The sequence below is a fragment of the Sander lucioperca genome, chromosome 8 (assembly GCF_008315115.2).
Source record: "Sander lucioperca isolate FBNREF2018 chromosome 8, SLUC_FBN_1.2, whole genome shotgun sequence".
In the NCBI taxonomy this organism is placed as follows: Eukaryota; Metazoa; Chordata; class Actinopteri; order Perciformes; family Percidae; genus Sander; species Sander lucioperca.
In genome coordinates this window covers 21,738,757-21,758,981 of record NC_050180.1, presented here as the reverse complement: position 1 = coordinate 21,758,981, position 20,225 = coordinate 21,738,757, and the positions used below count along the sequence as shown (strand labels likewise).

General features: G+C 39.3%; 2 protein-coding genes across 2 annotated transcripts; one reads left to right on the top strand and one right to left on the bottom strand.

Annotated features, from left to right (window-relative positions):
- The first annotated feature begins 705 nt into the window (after positions 1 to 705).
- On the top strand, positions 706 to 4,845 carry dlx1a (distal-less homeobox 1a). Its single transcript, XM_031297659.2, has 4 exons — positions 706 to 941; positions 2,130 to 2,722; positions 3,013 to 3,212; positions 3,585 to 4,845. Exons 2-4 carry the CDS (start codon positions 2,413 to 2,415, stop codon positions 3,834 to 3,836), a joined length of 762 nt encoding a protein of 253 aa, XP_031153519.1. The 5' UTR covers positions 706 to 941; positions 2,130 to 2,412; the 3' UTR covers positions 3,837 to 4,845.
- A 5,023-nt stretch (positions 4,846 to 9,868) lies between these two features.
- On the bottom strand, positions 9,869 to 12,130 carry dlx2a (distal-less homeobox 2a). Its single transcript, XM_031297657.2, has 3 exons — positions 11,613 to 12,130; positions 11,013 to 11,197; positions 9,869 to 10,877 (listed from the first exon to the last, which is right to left on the bottom strand). Exons 1-3 carry the CDS (start codon positions 11,929 to 11,931, stop codon positions 10,563 to 10,565), a joined length of 819 nt encoding a protein of 272 aa, XP_031153517.1. The 5' UTR covers positions 11,932 to 12,130; the 3' UTR covers positions 9,869 to 10,562.
- Between the last annotated feature and the right edge of the window lie 8,095 nt (positions 12,131 to 20,225).

Genomic DNA, 20,225 nt, shown 5'->3' with positions numbered 1-20,225 from the left:
ATGATACTGAGGATGGCTTGATAAAAGCCATAAAAAAAGCCATAAAATAAATAGTTAATCATTTAGGTTCCAAGCAAATAAACACTTTGTAAATGATTGATGTTGCATATATCAATAAAATGAATATGATTTATGCAGCATATATTTCGTGAGTCCGCTCAACTCTACATTTCAACAAAAGCCTGTAATTATTATTGCTATTATTAGTAGTACTCGTGGTGTTATTTTTTTTTGCGCAAACTCTGCCTCTATTCTGTTAATGGTTTTGCTCACAGCCGCGTGTCAATTTGCAGATACTATAATCGTGGGAAAATAATGACAGTTATCAGTCGCACCCACCAAGTACCCATAAAAATCTGTCCTCTGTTCTGGAAGATGATAATTATTGGTTGTACTACCATTATCATTGTCGTTGTTGATAGCGGAATCTTGAAGCATTTTTCGAAAGTAATTCCAGAGAAATCACTTCAAATTGGCCTATTTTAGGGGACAAGGGACCAGCTTTCGTTATAGCCTAATATTGCACAGAAATCTTTAAATCCAGGCATCCACAGCCGCCTGGCACACTGTGGCACACGTGCCGTGATGTCAGCGCCTGCATTTTGATAACACATTTTGCAACTTGCTAGTTCTGTTTTGAGTTCAATTATGCAATTAGGCTACACTGATAATCACAGTGACGGAATTTAACTGCCTTTAATTTGTTATTCAGGTGGAGATGGAGGGACTGCGGATGGAGCAGCCAGGCTGTGTTTCTGCTCTGCAGACACCAGAACAAGAGCTGCAGCCTACAAATGAATCCTAACAAAATGAAGAGCTGCTGGATACTTTCTTCTTCTTCTTCTTCTTCTTCTTCTTTCACCAAGTGCGTCCTGCGGAGGCTCTCTGACCCCGGATGTCGCGGATTTATCTGCTTCTTTTCCATCACATGAATTTTTAAAGTAAGTTGGTTGAAACTAAGATCTTATTTTCAATATAGCCTGGTCAAACTCTACTTACAGCTGAAGCAGTGATCCCGTTTGAGCTTTTGAGTTGTGGAGTTCTAAACCTGCAGCTCAAGAAGAAATATCCCTGTTAAGTCAGTCGTCAGTTCAATTAAATCAAATGTCCATGGATAATTATTCTTGTAAGGCTGTGGGAGGCTGGCCGCACCCCCACCCTCACTTAGATCCATGCTAATCAAAGGTACCAGCGTTTAACAAAACTGTGACCATTAATTGATTGCGATGGAAGGCGCGTAAAGTCGTTTGGAAAGCATTTCAATGTGATTAGAAAGTAGGCCTGCCGTGCATTCATGGCTGTGTTATAAAACAGGGAATAGTTCGGTGGGAATCTAACTAACAATTTCCCACGACTATAGGCTATATCATACTGTTGTAAAAATAATGCATGATTAAAACAGCTGCCCTTATAACATTGTTTAAAATATAGGTTACACATCGGCCTGTAAATCAGAAATTATTGTTTAACTATAATTTGCTATTTTGTTTGTGATGTCGTTACATGTTTTCAGGTGTTATAAAACATCATTAGGCATAACACCTGAACCAACAAACCTCATTTGACATTAGAGCAGAACGTGCTGCAGGTGTAACTGAGACCTCCAGCCAATGTAAGTGTTAAACTCATGACTAATTACAGACCTACTTATGAAAATTGAACACTAGTGTTATGCTAATACACCTTACTCCAGATAGAGCTTTAATCAAAAAAGCTTTAATCAAACTGGCCGGCAGAAAGAGCAGCTTTAACAGGGCTGGGAATATTATGCAACATTAGGCTAATAAATTACGCTTACTATATGACAACCGCCACTTTTAATACAACGTGACAAACGCTCCACCGATATGGGCTATGACAATATTTTCTTACATTTCAAAATGTTTGGATAGTGCGGAGACAAAAGTGAATCAGTTGTTATCGCCATATAGTAGGCTATGCAATATTATCAAAAATGTGGTGCCTAAAATATATGTTAGCCTACTTGACGAATTGTAGGCCTAAATAATAGCATAATAATAGCCTAATAATAATAATAATAATAATAATAATAATAATAATAATAATAATAAATGTTGACATGTCAAGAAGAAATCGAAGGTTATAGTGGTTTTTCTTGACTTTATCAGGTTCTTCGGACCCAGCCCCAGCGTCGCCAATCGGCTTCCCTCTTGGAAAGAGTGGACCAATCAGCGACAGTCTTTGATGAATATTCATGAGTCCGAGATTCAAACCTTTGAGCGAGTTTGTCTTGGTCCACAGCATCATACCTAGGACTTTTCACAGGCTACAACTACATTTTCTTATGAATGGAAAGAGAAAAAATCAGTTCGCCTTAAATTGGGACCCATCCTTCACTGAGATCATAGAAGGAAAACAACAAAAGCAAGACAAGGGGAACCGCCAGAAGAGATGACAATGACTACAATTCCAGAAAGTCTTAATAGCCCTGCCTCAGGAAAAACCGTTTTCATGGAGTTTGGACCCCCGAGTCAACAAATGTCGCCTTCCTCCATGTCTCACGGACACTATCCAATGCACTGTTTACATTCTGCAGGTCATACCCAGCACGATAGCTACAGTCCAGCCTCGTCGTTCCCCAGATCTTTGGGTTATCCATACGTAAACTCCGTCGGCAGCCATTCTACCAGTCCATATCTCAGCACAGTACAGACCTACCAAAACAGCTCGGCACTCCCACAGACACGGTTAGAGGAGACAGGTAAGTGTGCAACAGCATCTTTGGATCTTAATTATGAACTTTCTGTGATGGCACGTCTTTCATCTGTAGCTATACAGTCCTCGCTGCAGCGAAAAGACGACCCAGATGTTGGAATTAGGCTTGGTAATTATTTATTGCGTAACGCTATAAACAATGTATCCAATTAAAGGTAATTATACCTAAAGTACAGCCTGTAGAACTTGCGCTGGAGTATTCATAGCTGCGCAGCACTGTTGGCTACAACTGCCTCCTCATTTGTTTTCTTCTCTTTGCTCTTTTCTGTCTCTCAGCGCCAGAAGCAGAGAAAAACACAGTGGTGGAAGGCGGAGAGGTTCGATTCAACGGGAAAGGGAAAAAGATTAGAAAACCAAGGACTATCTATTCCAGTTTACAACTTCAAGCCCTGAACAGGAGGTTTCAACAAACTCAATATTTGGCGTTACCGGAGAGAGCTGAGCTTGCAGCGTCGCTGGGTCTCACTCAGACACAGGCAAGTCCATGAAAGTCACTCAAATAGCTCCACTCTGCTGCAGCACCGTTACACCTTTTAAATGTATTTTTTTTTTCACAACATGTATTACTATTAATATTATTTTTATTATTATTAATGGAACACCATTCATCAAAAGTAACATACTATTCAACGTTTGATAGCAAATTAAGGATTTTTTTCTATGTATTACCATTGATGTGTTGTTAGTATCAATGACATTTTAATACAGTAATAATCAAGGCAACATTTTAATAATAAAAATGTTTTGCTCTTGATGTTGTACTAAGAAACCTGCGTGCGTAAAACGTGCCTAAAATTGACTAAACTGCCGTTTAGTCAATTGTCTAATAATTTCCTTTGTCTCTCCAGGTGAAGATTTGGTTTCAAAATAAACGCTCTAAATTCAAGAAATTGATGAAGCAAGGCGGTGGCACAATTGACACCAACGCTTTAGCCACCGGCCGCGGACTGTCGAGCGGCTCTCCCTCGGTGACACCTGTCTGGAGCTCGCCGACCGCCACGAAGACTTCGGTGGGGACAACCGGATCTTACATTCCCAGCTACACCTCATGGTATCCAACCACACACCAAGAGTCTATGCAACAGTCACAGCTCATGTGAACAGGGAACTCAGCCCTCGACTCCGCCATGGCTCGTGTATCAGGATGGTGAAGGGGCCTCAGCGCGGCCCAGCACTGATAATACTCAACAACAACCCCGGAGTTTGCTGCCGCATGCCGCCAGCTGCTGACACAGTGGCCTCCTCATACCGGATGACTGCAAGCAGCGTAGAAGAAAAAGAAGGGAGCTGAGAGACTGAAACGGCACGCAGTGGGCCCAAGGGCAACGAGTCTGACAGTCAGCGGAAACCGTCGACAAATTGGTCCTTTTTTGGCTGGTGTTTATCACTTTTGTGTCAGTTTCTATTTCATTTTTTAAAATCACATTTGTGTGAGTTATTCTGTTTATAAGAAAACACGTGTTTGTTTACACCAGATGTTGGGCCCAAAGTAATGATGACCTAAAACCAATCTGCATTCATTAACAGTTAAAGGTCTATTAGGCCATAGGAGTGTTTCTTTAACCAAATAATGATACTTCATTAATTCCACCATCACCATCATGCTTACAGCACAGTCTACCACAGGGCATATTGTGCAAAGCCTCATATCGCTACTATGTTGTTTATATGTGTTTGTTATTTAAGTTAAATTATTCAAACTAGTTTTTCTGTTTAGGTCAGTCTGTGTTCATTTTGTAAGTGTTTTGAAATAACAACAATGTGTTGTTAATGCTGCACTAACGCAAGCAAAGCTTTTCTATGCCGTGCCCCGATGTTATGTGAAAAATGTAAAGGGTCTGACAATTTGCTGCTTAAGAAAAAAAAAATATCTTGAGGGTGAGCAGCTTATTTGTCCCTGTATTTTGTACATAATTTTCAGATTCGTTTTTTGTGCTGTACTGGATACGCTGTGAAACAGGGTTTTAGGCTTTCTGTATTCGTCGAGATGTGTTTAGTCAACATAGAAAATATTTAGTTTTGTATTGATTACTTTAATTTATTTATCTGTTTCTGAAGTTTATGTGCATAATGTGCAAAGTTTCAAAAGCAGTAAAATAATGATTTAAATTATGTCAAGAAAGGTGTCTGATTCAAACCCCCCCCCCCACACACACACACTCTCCTCTCATGTGAAAAGAAAGGCTTCAGCATGGTGCAGGTTTAATGTGAGCTGACACAAAGCAGTATCATGTTGGTTATTGTAGCAGACACCGTGTGAGTGCGTTTGTGTGAGCAAAAGGCTCGTCGTTCAGATGTTTGGTCGTGTTTAGCATTTAGCCTTACATGGGTTCCTGCTGCTGCTGCTGCTGCTCACTGGTTGCAGATGTTGTCAAACCTCTGGAGTGACCAGAATGAGAAGTCTGACGTTGCATCTAAAAAAATGACTGTCTGCAGCTACACAAATATATGTTAACGGCTTTATTTTACATAGCATATTAAATGGAAAATACAAAAAGGAGAAGAAGAAAAAAGACAGAAACCACTGGGTATCCTGCCTATAGGCAATAAGCTGCATCCTTTCTATTATCGTAATTTAATCGCGGTGCGGGAGACCTGAATTCATTCAACAACATCGCTTATTTCTTTTCATCTTTTCTTAAAGATAATCTTTCTATTTGTCTTCCGACAATCCACATTTTCTGTGATGAATGGGAGAGATCAACTGGGTGTGTTAAGTGAATAATCGCGCAAGAGGCAGGTGCTGCAAAAAGCCTGGATGAGCACGCGGGACACAGGGCGGATCAGATGGAGATCAGTGAAAGTGAAAAGTTCAAAGGCCTTCTTGTATGGGCTTCACACTATTCTTTTACTCTAGTTGCGCAATCTTGCAGTAAGCCTTTTAGGGATTTTTAATCAAAATTTGTTAAAATTCCACTGGATATGATATCCTACAGGCTACCTTTCTTTTTTTTTTTTTTTTTTAAATGTGCTTGCATTTTATTTATTATGATTTCTTAGAAAATGCCCTGCCCAGGTGGAATTACCTGTCCATTTAAATACCATACTGAATTGGCATAAATAATAACAATAATAATAATAATAATAATAATAATAATAATAATAATAATAATAATAATAATAATAATAATAATAAACAAATTAAAAAGCAAAACAGAAAATAATGAGGCAAATATTTGAGAAAACAATACAATGTGTCTGAATCTGAAAGGTTATGTTTGTGCCTGAGAAGAAACAAAGAATGAAAGAAAGAAATTCATTGTAAATGACTTGTAGCCATACTCGCTCACCTCCAGCTGCATTATCTACATGGATATATACACTAGTTTTGCAATTGTAATGACACATTTGATGACATTTGTGCGGTCTGCACAGCATCCCTTTAAGAGGCCAACAGAGTCCAGACAGGTAGGCTATAGACTATATCACATCATAACCGAGCACTTCATTCTTTTCTCATTTGTTTCATTTATTCATTGTTAAAATTGTAAATCAGACCATTATAATGATTTATCATTATGCTTATTATAATTATTAGGCTATATGAATGCTGGCGCAGTTTTGTTCTTATACAGCAACACCATCAGTTTAACTAATCAGCTTCAAGGGGACTGAAAAGAAATAAACTCTGGCCTAGTTTATCTATTTGTCTGCTCCTTGTGTAACATCCCTGTAACAACCCTGTCTCTATTGTTATTTTAATACAAAACTCAGAACATATATAGTCCTTTGTGCACAAGCCAGAAGTAGAATAGGCCTATGTATATTTCGATACCAATAAGAAAGAATATGAATTGTGCTGCTGCTGCTGTAGTGAACATAAATCTGCCTATAGCCCCAGAAAGACGCAGCTGCACATCCAAGAGGGTCAGCGTTATTTCGCGGTATTCTCCCCTTGATTATACGAGCTGAGCCCATCAAACCCAGCATAATTACAGTAATTTCGCCCTTATTTATTCTAATGCAGTTTCCCATCTCTGAGGTAGCCTAATTATGAGCATTTTTTTTTCTTCGCATGGAGGATCTTTCTGCGTTGACAAAAGAGATAGTGCTCTGAAAGAAATGTGCTGCTGCAATAGAAAAAAAAAGCGAAATAGGTGAGGTGCCGTTTCATCACTGTTCCCTTAGACTTAGCTATGTGTAAGGCTGACAAATTGCTTGCAGGTGTACATCACGGAGTTGTCAATGCGAAGAGGCTTCAAAATTAGCAAAGCACAATATAAGAGTAATGATAGCAGCGACTAGATTAAAGAACAACTTCTGCGTCTCCCCTTTCTTACATTTCCTCTCGGTGTGAACCGCTTTCTTTGCTAAATGACTTTTTTTTCACAAAAGCAGCACATTAAATACACAAAGTTACAGAATAAAATAAGCCTAACATTTTACTCGAAAGGAACCAGTCTTTTAAATAGTTTCATATCATGACAGAATCGTCAAGATTCACAGATTTGACTAAGAATTAAAATAAATAAATGTTGTAGGAATGAACTAAAAATGATAAATTATGCCTGTAAAGACTATACGCCTCTTTCTTGTTTTTGCTTATATCAAATGCAATTCAATCCTGGCGCTACCTTCAATGAGTATTTCAGAAGTAAACATTTAATACACACCTTTCAGCTTAAAAATAAAGAGGCAAGCTCCCTCTGGATTTTGCAGAAATCAGCATGGAGGCAGATGAGCAGCAGCATCCTACAGCACAGACACAAGATAAGCGCTTACATTCCACAAAATGTGTTCCATGTGTTGGTCTAAGCTATAGCAGCAGAGTTCAGAATATGACTGAAAATGTCTGCTTTATTTCCCCTCTTTATAGCTGATGGAAAAAAAAATGTAGATTATTAGCATAAATGTTTACTCCTCATTACGCTGATGACATTGTGCACTCGAGATCTTGGTAATCTTTGGGGGAAATTATGAGTAATTTCTTAAAATTTAAAGCAGCAGTTACCATGCAATTCAGGATAATTCTACGTAGGCTCCACACGGATATAATTATCGTTGAGTCAAGATGTTAGGCTAAAAACTATGCATTGATATTCCCATTTATTATGTACATACAACTTTGACAATGTTGATGCTTGAAATAGCGGGAAATTGTCTTGTGTAAAAATAACACCCCATATTAGGACATCTAAAATTGCGAAGAATTATATAGTAATTGCAGGCTTTCACATTTGAAAGCCAGAATGCTCAAACCAGAGCAAATGTGGATGAAATTACAGATCACGGTATAAATTAGGATAGGGGGTAATGCATTTACAAGTTGCCTGTAGAAATGCAAAACTATAAACCACATAGCTCGAATCCCTGAAGGAAGTCATAGAGCAACAGAAAACATCCAGAAATTATTATTATTATTATTATTATTGTTGTTATTGTTGTTATTATTATTATTAATATTCATATTAATATTAATATGAATATTAATATTAGTAGTAGCAGCAGCCTAGTAGTATTGTTATTAGGACGAAATCGATAGCTTGTATTATTTATAGCCTACATCTGTGCGGATTACTTCACTGACGTGGCTAAGTAAAGGCAAACATTTACAACAAGGAGAAAACCAGCTAGGCTAAGTGTTATTCCAGTCCACGGTGCAGTGATCATACAGGCCTGTCATGATGCATATTATCTGTACAAGAAATAACAGTATCCTTCAAAGGTCCACACAAAGGTAGGCTATATACGGGCCTATATAGCATATGGGCTATTTAATGTGTTGGCGCACAGCACAGACCTGCTGCATGCCTGGGATCTGATCCTGTCAGCTCCAGGAAGGAGGCTCGGCTCCATCATGAAGATATAGCAACTGCTGACAAGCTACAGTCCTAATTATGTAAAAGGAAACGATCCCACTTGATGGCCCGTGGTTGTTGGAAGGGAAGCGTGTGGGGTAGACAGTAATGATCATGAATGAGAACTAAGTGATGGGTATGTGTATTAATAATAAGCCCCCCACTAGGCCTATATATATCTATCAGGGCCAATATAACAAAACAGCTAGGCCTATAAAAAAAAAGGCTTTTTGGACGTGTGCCTCTGTTTACCATAGCCTACAGGCCCTACATGAGCCACGTAAATAATATAGGTCAATGTGCTCGTCTTCAGAGATCAGAGGCTTTACTTGTGAGACGTGAGAAATGTTTCCATGATGTTGTAGCTCCAGGCTGTCTTGGACCTAGTTCCTCTCTTTTTCTCTTGTTAGGCTGAGTTCATAAAACGTCTGGAAAGCGACTCACTGACTCCACAGAGTCTGAGGAGCTTGTGCTCATTCATACCCACCCTCATCTTCCCCTCTCGCATGCCAAGGCGTGTTGTTCTGTTGCCTCCTCCACTGAGCCTGCGCCCCGGGCCCAACCTCTGCCTCTGCCTGCCTGAATGAGCCACCGGTTCGGCTAATCATCTGCTGAAAGAACCGGGTAAAATAACCCCAAACAGCTGAGGAATTATCTTACGCTTGTCCACGCTTGTGATAGCATCCTAACACGTTCTTCTTATTACAAACATAGCCTATTACTTAAGAAATAGTTTGAATTAATCTAACGTTATAACGTTAGCTTTAAAAAAAATAAACGGCCGGCTAGTTTAAGTCTTAAAGTCCATCCGTCCTTATATGGTCCTGACTAACTGACAGCTAACCGCTCTACTAACATGGTTACCAGGCAATACAACTAGAAGTTAGCAAGGCTATTCATTTTGTCAGCTACAGGTGTTCGTTTATCGGGAAATTGTCGACGAGTTTCAGCCTATCACAACCACAATATAGCCTTTAGTTTAAATAAATCACTGCCATGTTTGTGGCAGCCTGCATGGTTCCGTTAAGATAGGGGAGTTTTCCTTTACAAGGTTCAATGTGTAGCTCTTTTCTGAAATAAAACCAATTGACGTGTGAAAAAGCATGCAACACTCACCGAGCATTAATTGTATGCTTTTAAAATAAATCAATGTCTAAATTGCTATAAAAAAAATAATAAAAATAAAAAACAGTCCCAGACATAGGATATATTTGTTATTATGCTCACTGCTAAACGAATGAGGCATCACAAATCTCTCAATGTCATCCTAAATGCCTGTTAGCAAAGAAAATGTGTGTGCAGAGAAAACATTTTGAGAAAAAAGGAGGTATGCATATATTCACAGAAAACATTTTTATTTAAATAACGTCTGGTCATATATGGAACACTGCTAAAATAAATAAGACAAAAATACAATTAAGTGTGATACAAGTAAATCAGAGGGTAGGACAATCAGTAGCTTACGGTGGTTAATGGTCGTTAATTTGCAAAGAGTGATATGGGCTATCAAAAAGCTGTGGTAAAATATTTACAAACGTAGATTCAGACACTTAGACCTATATTCAAATCAACTAACCTAATGGCATAAGGAATGAATAAAGGTAGCCTACGCTGTTTTATCGCACAACAAAATGAGGTCATATTGAAAAAGGCACGATACCGTTAACTTGTGCTACATTTGTGACAGGTTGTCCTGCGATGAATGTTTTGTTTTTGCAGAAATGGCAAAAAAAGTGACGTCCGCGTAAAAGTAGGCTTGCGCCCATGCTGTGATTGCTTTGGGTAATAGTGGTTCATTCACCCCTCGACATAAACAAAATAAATAAATACAAAAATAACTGTAGAAATCTGTGACTACCATTTGCCAGGGCGAAAACTGGCAAGGCCCATGAGCCTGTCTGGCTCCATTAACTTCTATATGCTTGCAACTTCGCATGGCGCACAACCATGTAACATGAAGGTATTGGCATTTTTCTTTTTTTCACCAGTATTTTCCGATTTAAACCCGATGTTTTGTTGTTGTTTGTTTCAGAATATCGTCCCAGCGCTTATGGCGGAGTTGTGGTGGTGCTGGATCAGAGGCTGTAGATGCGTCGTAGAGTTCGTGGTAGAGTACCAGGAGTAGTTTCCCAAAAACGCAGTCGTGTTGGGAGGGCTGCTGCTCTGAGGTAAACTGGAGTTGACATTGTTCATTCTTTGAGTCTGTGGAAAGTCCCAGGAAATAGTTGGTGGAGACGTGCAGGGGGGAGATTCACTGGAAGCAACATGTTGCTCTGGGGGGATTTCTCCACTTTTCCACAACTTCTTGAACTTGGAGCGGCGGTTTTGGAACCATATTTTGACCTGAGAAAGAAACGGATACAAGCATAAAATTGATTTACCATATATTTTCCAAACCCCAACCGTTTAATTTATTTTCACATTAGACATATAATAGATATTTGACAGCGTATGAGTCCACGTCTTAGATGCACCCACCTGTGTTTGCGTAAGGCCCATCGAGGCTGCCAGCTCGGCCCGTTCTGGTAGAGCCAAATACTGCGTCTTTTGAAACCTCCGTTGAAGTGCAGCCAGTTGAAAGCTGGAATAAATGGTTCGAGGTTTCCTGACCTTCTTTGGTTTTCCATTAACCATCCGGATTTCTGGCTCGCGCTCTTCTTTCTCTGAGGAAAGATTCAAAAACAAGTCATGTTATGCATAAAGGATACTGCAGTTTTTCAGTTGCATATAACTTTTAGGCATTTTGCACGGCCTTACGTGTTAAGTAGATAATGTGCTAACCTCATAATTTATTTGGTTTCATCAGATTTGTATATTATAATGCCAAGGGAAACATATCAGAGTTTGTTTAAGATTTGTGTTTAGCAATACATTAATTAAGCATTCACTATCAGTGTTCTGTGCGCATCTGTAGCCTACAAGACGAGTAGGCTGTGTCTAATAATTTCTGACCACATAATTATCTTGTCAATTATGTTATGCATGATTCAACTTCCTCCTCATACAGTTTTAAAGTTCGATTTCAAACAAAAAGATGAAATTGAATGTATTTTTAAAAGAATATAAGAGCATCCTTACCTGTATCAGCTGGAGTAGGAGAGGAGTTGGAGCCGTAGGAGCTGTATGCACCATAAGATGAGTTGAAACCAAGGTCGTATGACTTTGCGTTATATGGCACAGTGCTCGTGGCGTTGCCGTGGTACTGGTAAGAGCCGAGTTGGCCAAATGGAGACCCTGCGCAATGGCCAGGCTGTTGGCTGTTGTAATAGCTGCTGTCCGTCGCCGTGGACACTGGCAGAGTCGGAGACTCCTGCGATTTGTGCAAGCTGTGGTAACTGCTTGAGGTAATCTGGTTTGAATGCATATCAGTATTTAAGTTCTCAAAAACCCCAGTCATCTTCGAGTTGGAGTGGAGCACCCTCGTAACCTATGCGCAAAAAAAAGCTAAAAACACGACTCAAAATCTTGGACTGATGACACCTTTTCGTGAATCGAAACGCATCCCCGTGTAAACTGTGGGCAAAATCAGCGGAAGTGTGTCCCTCTCACAGTGGCCTGTGATTATCTGCTTCGGTCGGTGGTGGGAGCGCATTTATGGGAGAGGGAGAGGGAGAGCTACTGTGTCTGAGGCAACCAATGAGTAGACTGCCCGACTGACTACTCCCCACCGCGTCCACCCTCCATTATTTGTTCATGTCTGTCTGTGCTGGTTGCCTGCAGAGAGTTTTCATTAAAGCATCTCAACAGAACCAGAGAAAGGTACGGTGACCAAGGCCCAACACGTCTGGTCCTAGTAATTATATCTATGCGCAATCGGTCATATAGGCTACAGAAGATAAAATGTGACTTCAACATATGGATAACATGTAGGCTACCATCAGAAAAAGGCACCATTAAGTTGGTGCCGCAAATTAGTTTTCACTGGCATTGCGGTTATCCCCCTTCATTTGAATTTTACGCTTGTCAGTGTACAGATTTATGTCCGTTTTTCAGTAGCCTATACACTGTGTAAGTTTATGTTAGAACCAGACCTTTTTATGGGGGCCCAATTCGTGTTTACATGTTGGCCTTAAAAACCCTCAGAAAACAAAGTACAAAACGAATTGGAACCACACAGAGAAAGGAGGGACACTGAGAGTAGGTTAAAGGGGGATCTAAATGTGTTGATACAAAATGAAGGAGACTACAGTAAATAGCTACAGCGCCCCCAGGTGTTGGAAATCTGTCTTACAGACCTTTTTTTCTTTTGTACTTCCTTTTGTCTGCATTGAGCTACACAACAGAAACGCGAACCGCCTTTTAAACAAACTCCCTTCTGTGTGAAGAGGTTCACAGAATGGTTCACCAATATAACTTTCACACGGAGTCTAAAGTGTTGGTGATGCGTTTAGTTCTCCTGAAGTACAGAAGTTCATGTGATGACCGAGTTGTTGAGGCGTCTGTGTTCACCGCCACAAGATGGCAGCATTGTTCCTTTTTATTAAAACAACTGGGGTACATTAAGTCAGTTTTCTGTAATGCCACTGCATAGTTGATCAGACTAAGCTGCGAATTGTCAACTTGCTTTTTCAAGTTCTGTGGGCCAGAGCGTCACTAAGCACTACAGACAGAGTCATGGACATACAGAGCTGACAAAATAACACTTTTACAATCTAATGCAAACCAAAACAATAGCCCAATATTATCTTTATGAAGCTTTTCAGTTTGTTGAACTATAGTAACTTTGAGGTTTTGAATTTGTTGGATTATTGCATCCAATATTTAAAACACCACCAATTACAAAACAACACCACAGCCACAGAGTCTCTACAAAAAATGTACATTATAACTCACAGAGAGAATGGCCCATATCAAACAGCAAAGGCAGAGATACCCTGGTCCATTTTGTCAAGAAAGAAAGAAATGCTGGATCCTACAATTACCATATTGCAACACCATAGTGTCTGTGACTCTCCCTGCCTGGTAAACGCCAACACCTTTCAAACTCAATGCACCCAGTTTGTAACGCAGGCTTTCAGTTATAAATTATATTCCTGGATGAGGTATCTTTAGTAATTTTCTCCGACTTAAGAAATCTCCCCCAGAGCCACAGAAAACATTATACAACAGTCACAGTCTGAGTAGTCCTCCCTATGACAGGTAAACTAATCTTCATGTGTAAAATTGGTGTCATGCCCCTTTACATTTCTTTAGTCTGTGAAAATCCTTATGCTTGCTGTTATATGTTTTGTAAATAACTGCTCTTTTTGATTAATTTCATTACCCATTGTTGTTATTTTCCTCTATTCTGCCCATTTGTCAGTGAGTGCACGGTGAGACCCCTATATCCAGTCCAGGGAGGCTTCTATCTGCCCATTGTTTTTCTGAAAGCAAGCAATCCTCTCCCACCTTGGGCCAGTGGGGCTGCATGTCACTGCCAGAATGAGCAACAATTCTAGAACAAGACATTCAAAGAAGCAAGAAGAAAGAAGGACAGCCATTTAAGCAATTACCTTCTCTGTTCAGGATTATTTTCATCAAGGTTCGGCTGATGAGATGGTTTTCTAGATTAAAAAAATATCCAAACTTTTAGATTTTAACACCTTTTCATATTTCGCTATTTCGTTTGCAGAGGTGAGCTTTCTCTCCTTGGAAAAAAAAGGGACTCTTCCTGAAACCTACGTTTATGTAACTCATGCCATACACAGTAACAGTGTTTCTGTATGTGTAACTGCATGAGTAACTGTGTTGCTGTATATTTACATGTAAGTGTAAAATCTTGAGATATTTCACAAATAAAAAGGAAAAACAGCTTCAAAGTTGATTGAAACAAAAAGGAGGATTCTCTGGAGAAAGCACAAGTCATCAGACTTTTAGATAGCGGTCAGGGAGGATTTTCACAACATAGTTCCCCAATCTCAGAGTTCACAGTCAACATCAATATGTGCCAAAACATTCATAACAACAACATAGTTCTTATCATAATCTTCATGAAATAGAGTGTTGTTTTTGCTACTTAAGTTCTTGACGCCACTCACACCCAGTTTGTTGATTATAATTTTGATCAATCGGCTGCAGAGCAGCTGGCGTAGTGGATCTTCCCAGTGTTCAATGACATGAAAATGATGCCAAATGACAGGACACAGATGTAAGGAGCTTTTATCATGCATTTCAAATTCCCATTTAAACAGGAGCTTCTTTTGACTTGGCACCATCAGACAGCTTGTATTTTTCTTTCTTATTCCAGTTAAAAAAAAAGGAAAAAACAACACTGTACATAATGTGTTTTTGCTCTGCTATCAAAAATTTAACCTAATTCTTATTGAAATGGCCATCCACGATTTAATATCTTTTGACTACTAGAGAAAGTTGGCAAGTTGCCACACATGATCAGAGATGACCTAAAAATGATCACTGCATATTGTCAGTTTGGTTTTAATTACTCAGAGTTCAACATGCTTGACAAAGACAACACTTGCGGATTCTAGAACATCTATTGTGAGTATAATGAACAGAACACACCACGTATTGTATCAAAAGTTTGCAAACAAGTGGAAAAAAGATCTCATACTTGTACTGGAGACATTCTTGCTATATAGGCTACTGTAGAGTATGTAGTGCAATCCATATGATTATAATGTGTGCTGTTTCAATCACCATTGGATTACAAATTTTTTATCATTTCAATCGTGTTTAAAAAGCAAGGAAACACTGGCTGATATTGACATTTTGTCTTGAGGAATCAAAGTGCACCAAACAGGAAGTCATTGTGAAAGATAATAACCCTGACATTCTGAGGAGTTATTGATCTTGAGCATCTGTTATCTTGTTTTTTGTGTTGCAGAAGCTCAAAAAGGCAAACAAAAGCTTTTCAATGACACACCATTTGCACACCATGAGTTGAAGTTACAGAAATAGTAACAGAAGTCAGAGCCCAATAGAGGAGTAGCATACAGTAAATCACCATATCACTGCATGAACACACAGTGTGTACTAATGTCCAGTAGGGAACAATTACAGTACAATTGGCAATACATGAGCCAGAAGGGTAGGAAAACTATTCCCACCTAGAACGGATGTTACAATAAATATTAACCTATTTATTTTATTTATTTAGATATAAATCTATTGATTTCAGGACAAAGTGGAAAATCTGAAATCCTAAATAAACCTGAAGAGATGTTTATTATGTTCTGTATAATCCATCATGTGCAGAACAATGATAATAATGTTAAGGCTTTAATGATCTTTATGGAAAACAACACTTCACTCGCAAAGCTTTACTGCAATGACTGTCCTGCAACTTTTAGGTTTCGATATAAGTCTCGTTTGCTCTTGTTGTGTATGGTGGGAGTCTCTACCTGTGACCAGACAGATAGTGTTCACTGTTTTTGATTAGTGTAATGCATCAGATTCTTAAAAATAAAGCCCAGGTTCTGACTAGATGGCTGCTTTTGGTGTTTGGTGCCCCATATATTGACTAATTTTGAAATGTTTTGCTTTGTGAGAATGAGCAAACCAGACATTAGACTAGACCCCTCAAAATGTTGCTCTCTGGTTTTCACAAAGCTAAAAGAAAAATACTTTTCGATACCTAAAGTATACTAAAGCATGTAAAGTGTGTTGGATGTACTTACATATTTCTTAAAAGTCAATTTTAATTAGCATATTTCGAGCAAGTCTAATTTAATTAGCATCTAACCTAAGCTGTTCTAGTATACCTATTAAAAAAGTGCATTAATTTTGGTAAGTTGAAGTATGCAAAAATATAATGTTATTAGACTATATTTAAGCATAAGATTATTTTTTGGGCATTTTAGGCCTTTATTTCCAACAGGACAGCTTAGACTTGAAAGGGGAGAGAGAGGGGGAATGTCATGCAGCAAAGGGCCGCAGGTCGGAGTTGAACCTGCGGCCGCTGCGTCGAGGACTAAACCCCTTTATATGTGCGTGCGCTCCACCAGGTGAGCTACCCAGTCGCCCTAAAGTACAATTTTTAATAAACTAAGTATAACTCAAGTTGGTTCAATTTAGCACAGCTTAAGGCATATACTTATTTTGATAATACAAAATAACACATTAATATAAATGTTTTTTAAACTTGGGAATGGGGTGCCCAGATAGCTCAGTTGGTAGAGCGGGCGCCCATATATAGAGGTTTACTCCTCGACGCAGCGGGTCCGGGTTTGACTCCGACCTGCGGCCCTTTGCTGCATGTCATTGCCCCTCTCTCCCCTTTCATGGCTTCAACTGCCCTGTCAAAAATAAAGGCTGAAAATGCCCAAAAACTTATCTTAAAAAAACAAACTTGGTTATGATAAACAGATGTAGGTTTTTTTTATTATTAAACTGTCCTTAGGGTCAACAGGGGTATTAATTGTGTTTAATGCAGGCAGGTTTCTAGTTCTGCAGAGTGATTTGGCTGTTGGTAGATTCTCTTCGCTGATCTCCTGCTGGGTCTATTGGGGCATTCATCACCTTGGCAACTCACCCCTTTAGTCAAATCACATTACTGCAAGTTTTTCAGCTTTGGCTTAAAAGTTTAAATACCTCAATTACAATGTGCCCAAACAAACCAAAGGAACAGTAGGAGGATTATCCATGGTTTCCAAAATGCTTTTAAGCATTAGCCCAAGACCCAGGGTCAGCAAAGATGAGGTTATTACATTCATCTGCTGCTTGCAAACATGGAAATGATTTACCATGTGCATCTTGACCTCTCCGTCTGAGAGGTTGAGCCTGTACTGCATGGCTGCGGACATGAGTGTTAAGTTGGAAACCCTCAGCATGGTGTTCGTGATTGAGCATGTGCTTCCTAAGAATTAGTCATGGAGGCTTTTCCTGTGAGGAGAAGTTATTTTTAACAACAAAGGCTTTAATGATGAACACAGGCAGGGCAAAACATTTGTAAGGAAGTGTACGGTTTTGAGCCAATAACAGATGTACGGTTAATGTTTGATGCTCCACACGAAGACAATCTGTTAATGTTTGATTAAGCTACAGCCCACCAACAAAGTATATTTTACACTACAATCTTTATACTCAGAAAAAGAAAGGCAGAACATAACTGATTCATTGCTGAGGTTGAATAAAAAAAATCTAACCTAATCTTTGTGCTTTCTTTTTATTTGAATGATCAAAACCACTGAAATAATATAAAAACCTGCTTGGTGCCTGATGTGCCTGATGTGAAACCAATCCTTGGTTCTCAGGAAAATCTGATTATTTTTGAAAGATTAGTGATGATGGTTTTCACAAAATAAGATTGTCCCAACTCAAGTTGATTCCCTGCCTGCTGTATGATTGTCATGACATAATGAAAATACACCCTATAGGAGGGAATTCCATCACACAAACGCAAAAATGGGTTTGCACTTTGCATGGATAACAAAGGAATCCCCAGAATTCCCTGTGTCATCTGCACGGCCCGCCTGAGAAAGAATTCAGAGAGGTCTGTAAGGTCCCACTCCCTTCATTGTTGATTCAGCGGAACACCCCCCACCCAGGACCCATAAATGGAAGCAATCCTTTGTGCAAGGGGAGTGGAGCAGATATACTGCGGATGGTCTCCCTACAATAGGACCATGGCACTGTCACAACAGGACCAGGATCAGCTGCTCCCTCTTTCACACAGTGTGATTTAATGCTGTGCTTCACATAGCCACTGATGCAGACACAACTTCTGCAGTCACTCAGCATCCATGTACCTCAAGGGCAGAACAATTAGGGGGCTCTCTTCCCTATTTCTAGATACAGACAGCACTAAGATACTTCAGTTGTACTTACTTACTACTTACTATTGCTTACATCGCATTATTCCAATCTTACTATTGTGCGGTAGGTTCAGAAGTCCAACATTTAAATCCTTATCTCTTAATTTCCCTCACTGGTCATGCCCTCATATTTTAGACCATGTCATCACAGATTTATGTATAGAGTTAGATAAGTAATACTCTAACCTAAGATGTAGATTAATCAACATAATAATCAATTCTACATGCCTCTGTGGTGCTAAATGTCATTATCAGCAGAGTCAGGCATTGACTTTAGTCTATCAGAAGTTAGTCCTTTATTTAAAGCAACAACAGCCATCTGTTTTGACTTTGCATTGTGTTCATTAGTATGGTTTCTTGGAACACCAAGCAAAACAAATATGCCTAGCATTTTGGGCATGCTCCCTTGTCTCTCCAATAACTTTTGGGTTTGGTTTCCTCCACCCGTCTCTGTTATGTTGACTTCATTACTGTGAAACAGAAGGAGCTGGCCCTTCTGTCTTACCAGGGTTTAAGTTTCAGAGCTTTTAAAACATAATCATTTCAGAATGAAGGTGGCAAATCAGTGGAATCCAACCATTAACACTGGTACCACTTTCAGCAGCTCTATCGAGGACGGCGCGAGTCGTCCAGATTGCAACCAAGATGTAAAATCCTCACAGGATTGCTAAATCAGCATGAAATATAATCAATTTTACATGCCTCCGTGTGTTGTATAAATGCCATTATCAATACGACTGGGACTAAATGTAAGTATTACTGTTTAAAGTAAGAACATCTGTTTGTATTGCATTGTAGTCATCACTATGGTTTTATGCCCAATGCCAACTGTGCATTTTGGGCATGTTTCCTTGCCTCCCTGATAACTTTGGGGTTTGGTTTCCTCCACCAATGTCTGTTATGTTGCCTTCATCACTGTGAAACCTGAGTAGCTGGCCCTTCTGTCTCAGAACAGAGAGAGTTTCAGAGCTTCTAAAATCTAATCATTTTAGCATGAAGGTGGCAAATCTGTGAAATCCAACCAAATCCATCTGAACAAACCTGTGTACACATATGACATTAAAAGATCAGACATTTAATTACAGTACTTTGTCCAGCAATGTTCAGAAGAACAGACTCCCCAGACTGTAGCTAGTGAGTGTAAATGCGTACAAGTATAATATTAGTTTAAAGTTTAAATCGTACTGAAAATGAGGAAGCCAATTTTGTTTATCTGATTAAGACGTAGATAGGGTGAGCAATATTTAAATTTAACTGGCTAACTTCTGCCAATAATCAAACCTGTGGAATACGCATGTGGGTAGCATTAGAAAAGGACTGATCCCCCCCCAGTGATTTGACCAGAGGGCCACACAGACTTTCTCAAGTCAGTGTTCATTTTGTTCATACAAAAGTGCAGCTAATCTGTGAAGAAAGGCCTCGTCAGCTGCAGGGGTCCACCTGTTCAACCTGCACCATCTCTCCGGTTTCTCTATTCCCACTGACCTGAGACAATAACACAGCTCGTGTTACACAACCACCCAGGGCAAAATTGGACATGAAAGTGCTGTTTGTGTGGTTGGGTGAAACCAGGTAAAGGCAGCTACAGATCTTTTTGCTCACAGGGACAAACACAGACCATCAGCAAGCAATTTAAGCAACAGATTGTTCTTTTGATCAATAGAAGATCATAGCGCCAGTAGGGATTTACAGTTTTGCAAGCATGTGCAAATGAACTTTGTCTTTTCTCCATACTGCACCTCATCTGTTCCTATACAAATAAAAAATAAATAAATTATATTGCAAATAAGCTTCAGCTATACATTTCATAACATGCATGATATGATGTGTATCTGTCCACATAAAAGCTTTAAATTGTTTTTTATTGGCTCATTAAGATTACTGAGAACTATCAAGAATAATGATGCAATCAGTGTTAATCAGTGTCTAATTAATATTT

Excerpts from the sequence above, each read along its gene's own strand:
- dlx1a (XM_031297659.2), top strand. The coding sequence starts at position 2,413 with ATGACAATGACTACAATTCCAGAAAGTCTTAATAGCCCTGCCTCAGGA. Across the intron at positions 2,723-3,012 it reads GACACGGTTAGAGGAGACAG|CGCCAGAAGCAGAGAAAAAC; the intron begins GTAAGTGTGCAA and ends TCTGTCTCTCAG. Across the intron at positions 3,213-3,584 it reads TGGGTCTCACTCAGACACAG|GTGAAGATTTGGTTTCAAAA; the intron begins GCAAGTCCATGA and ends TTGTCTCTCCAG.
- dlx2a (XM_031297657.2), bottom strand. The coding sequence starts at position 11,931 with ATGACTGGGGTTTTTGAGAACTTAAATACTGATATGCATTCAAACCAG. Across the intron at positions 11,198-11,612 it reads TCCTACTCCAGCTGATACAG|AGAAAGAAGAGCGCGAGCCA; the intron begins GTAAGGATGCTC and ends ATCTTTCCTCAG. Across the intron at positions 10,878-11,012 it reads TGGGCCTTACGCAAACACAG|GTCAAAATATGGTTCCAAAA; the intron begins GTGGGTGCATCT and ends TTTCTTTCTCAG.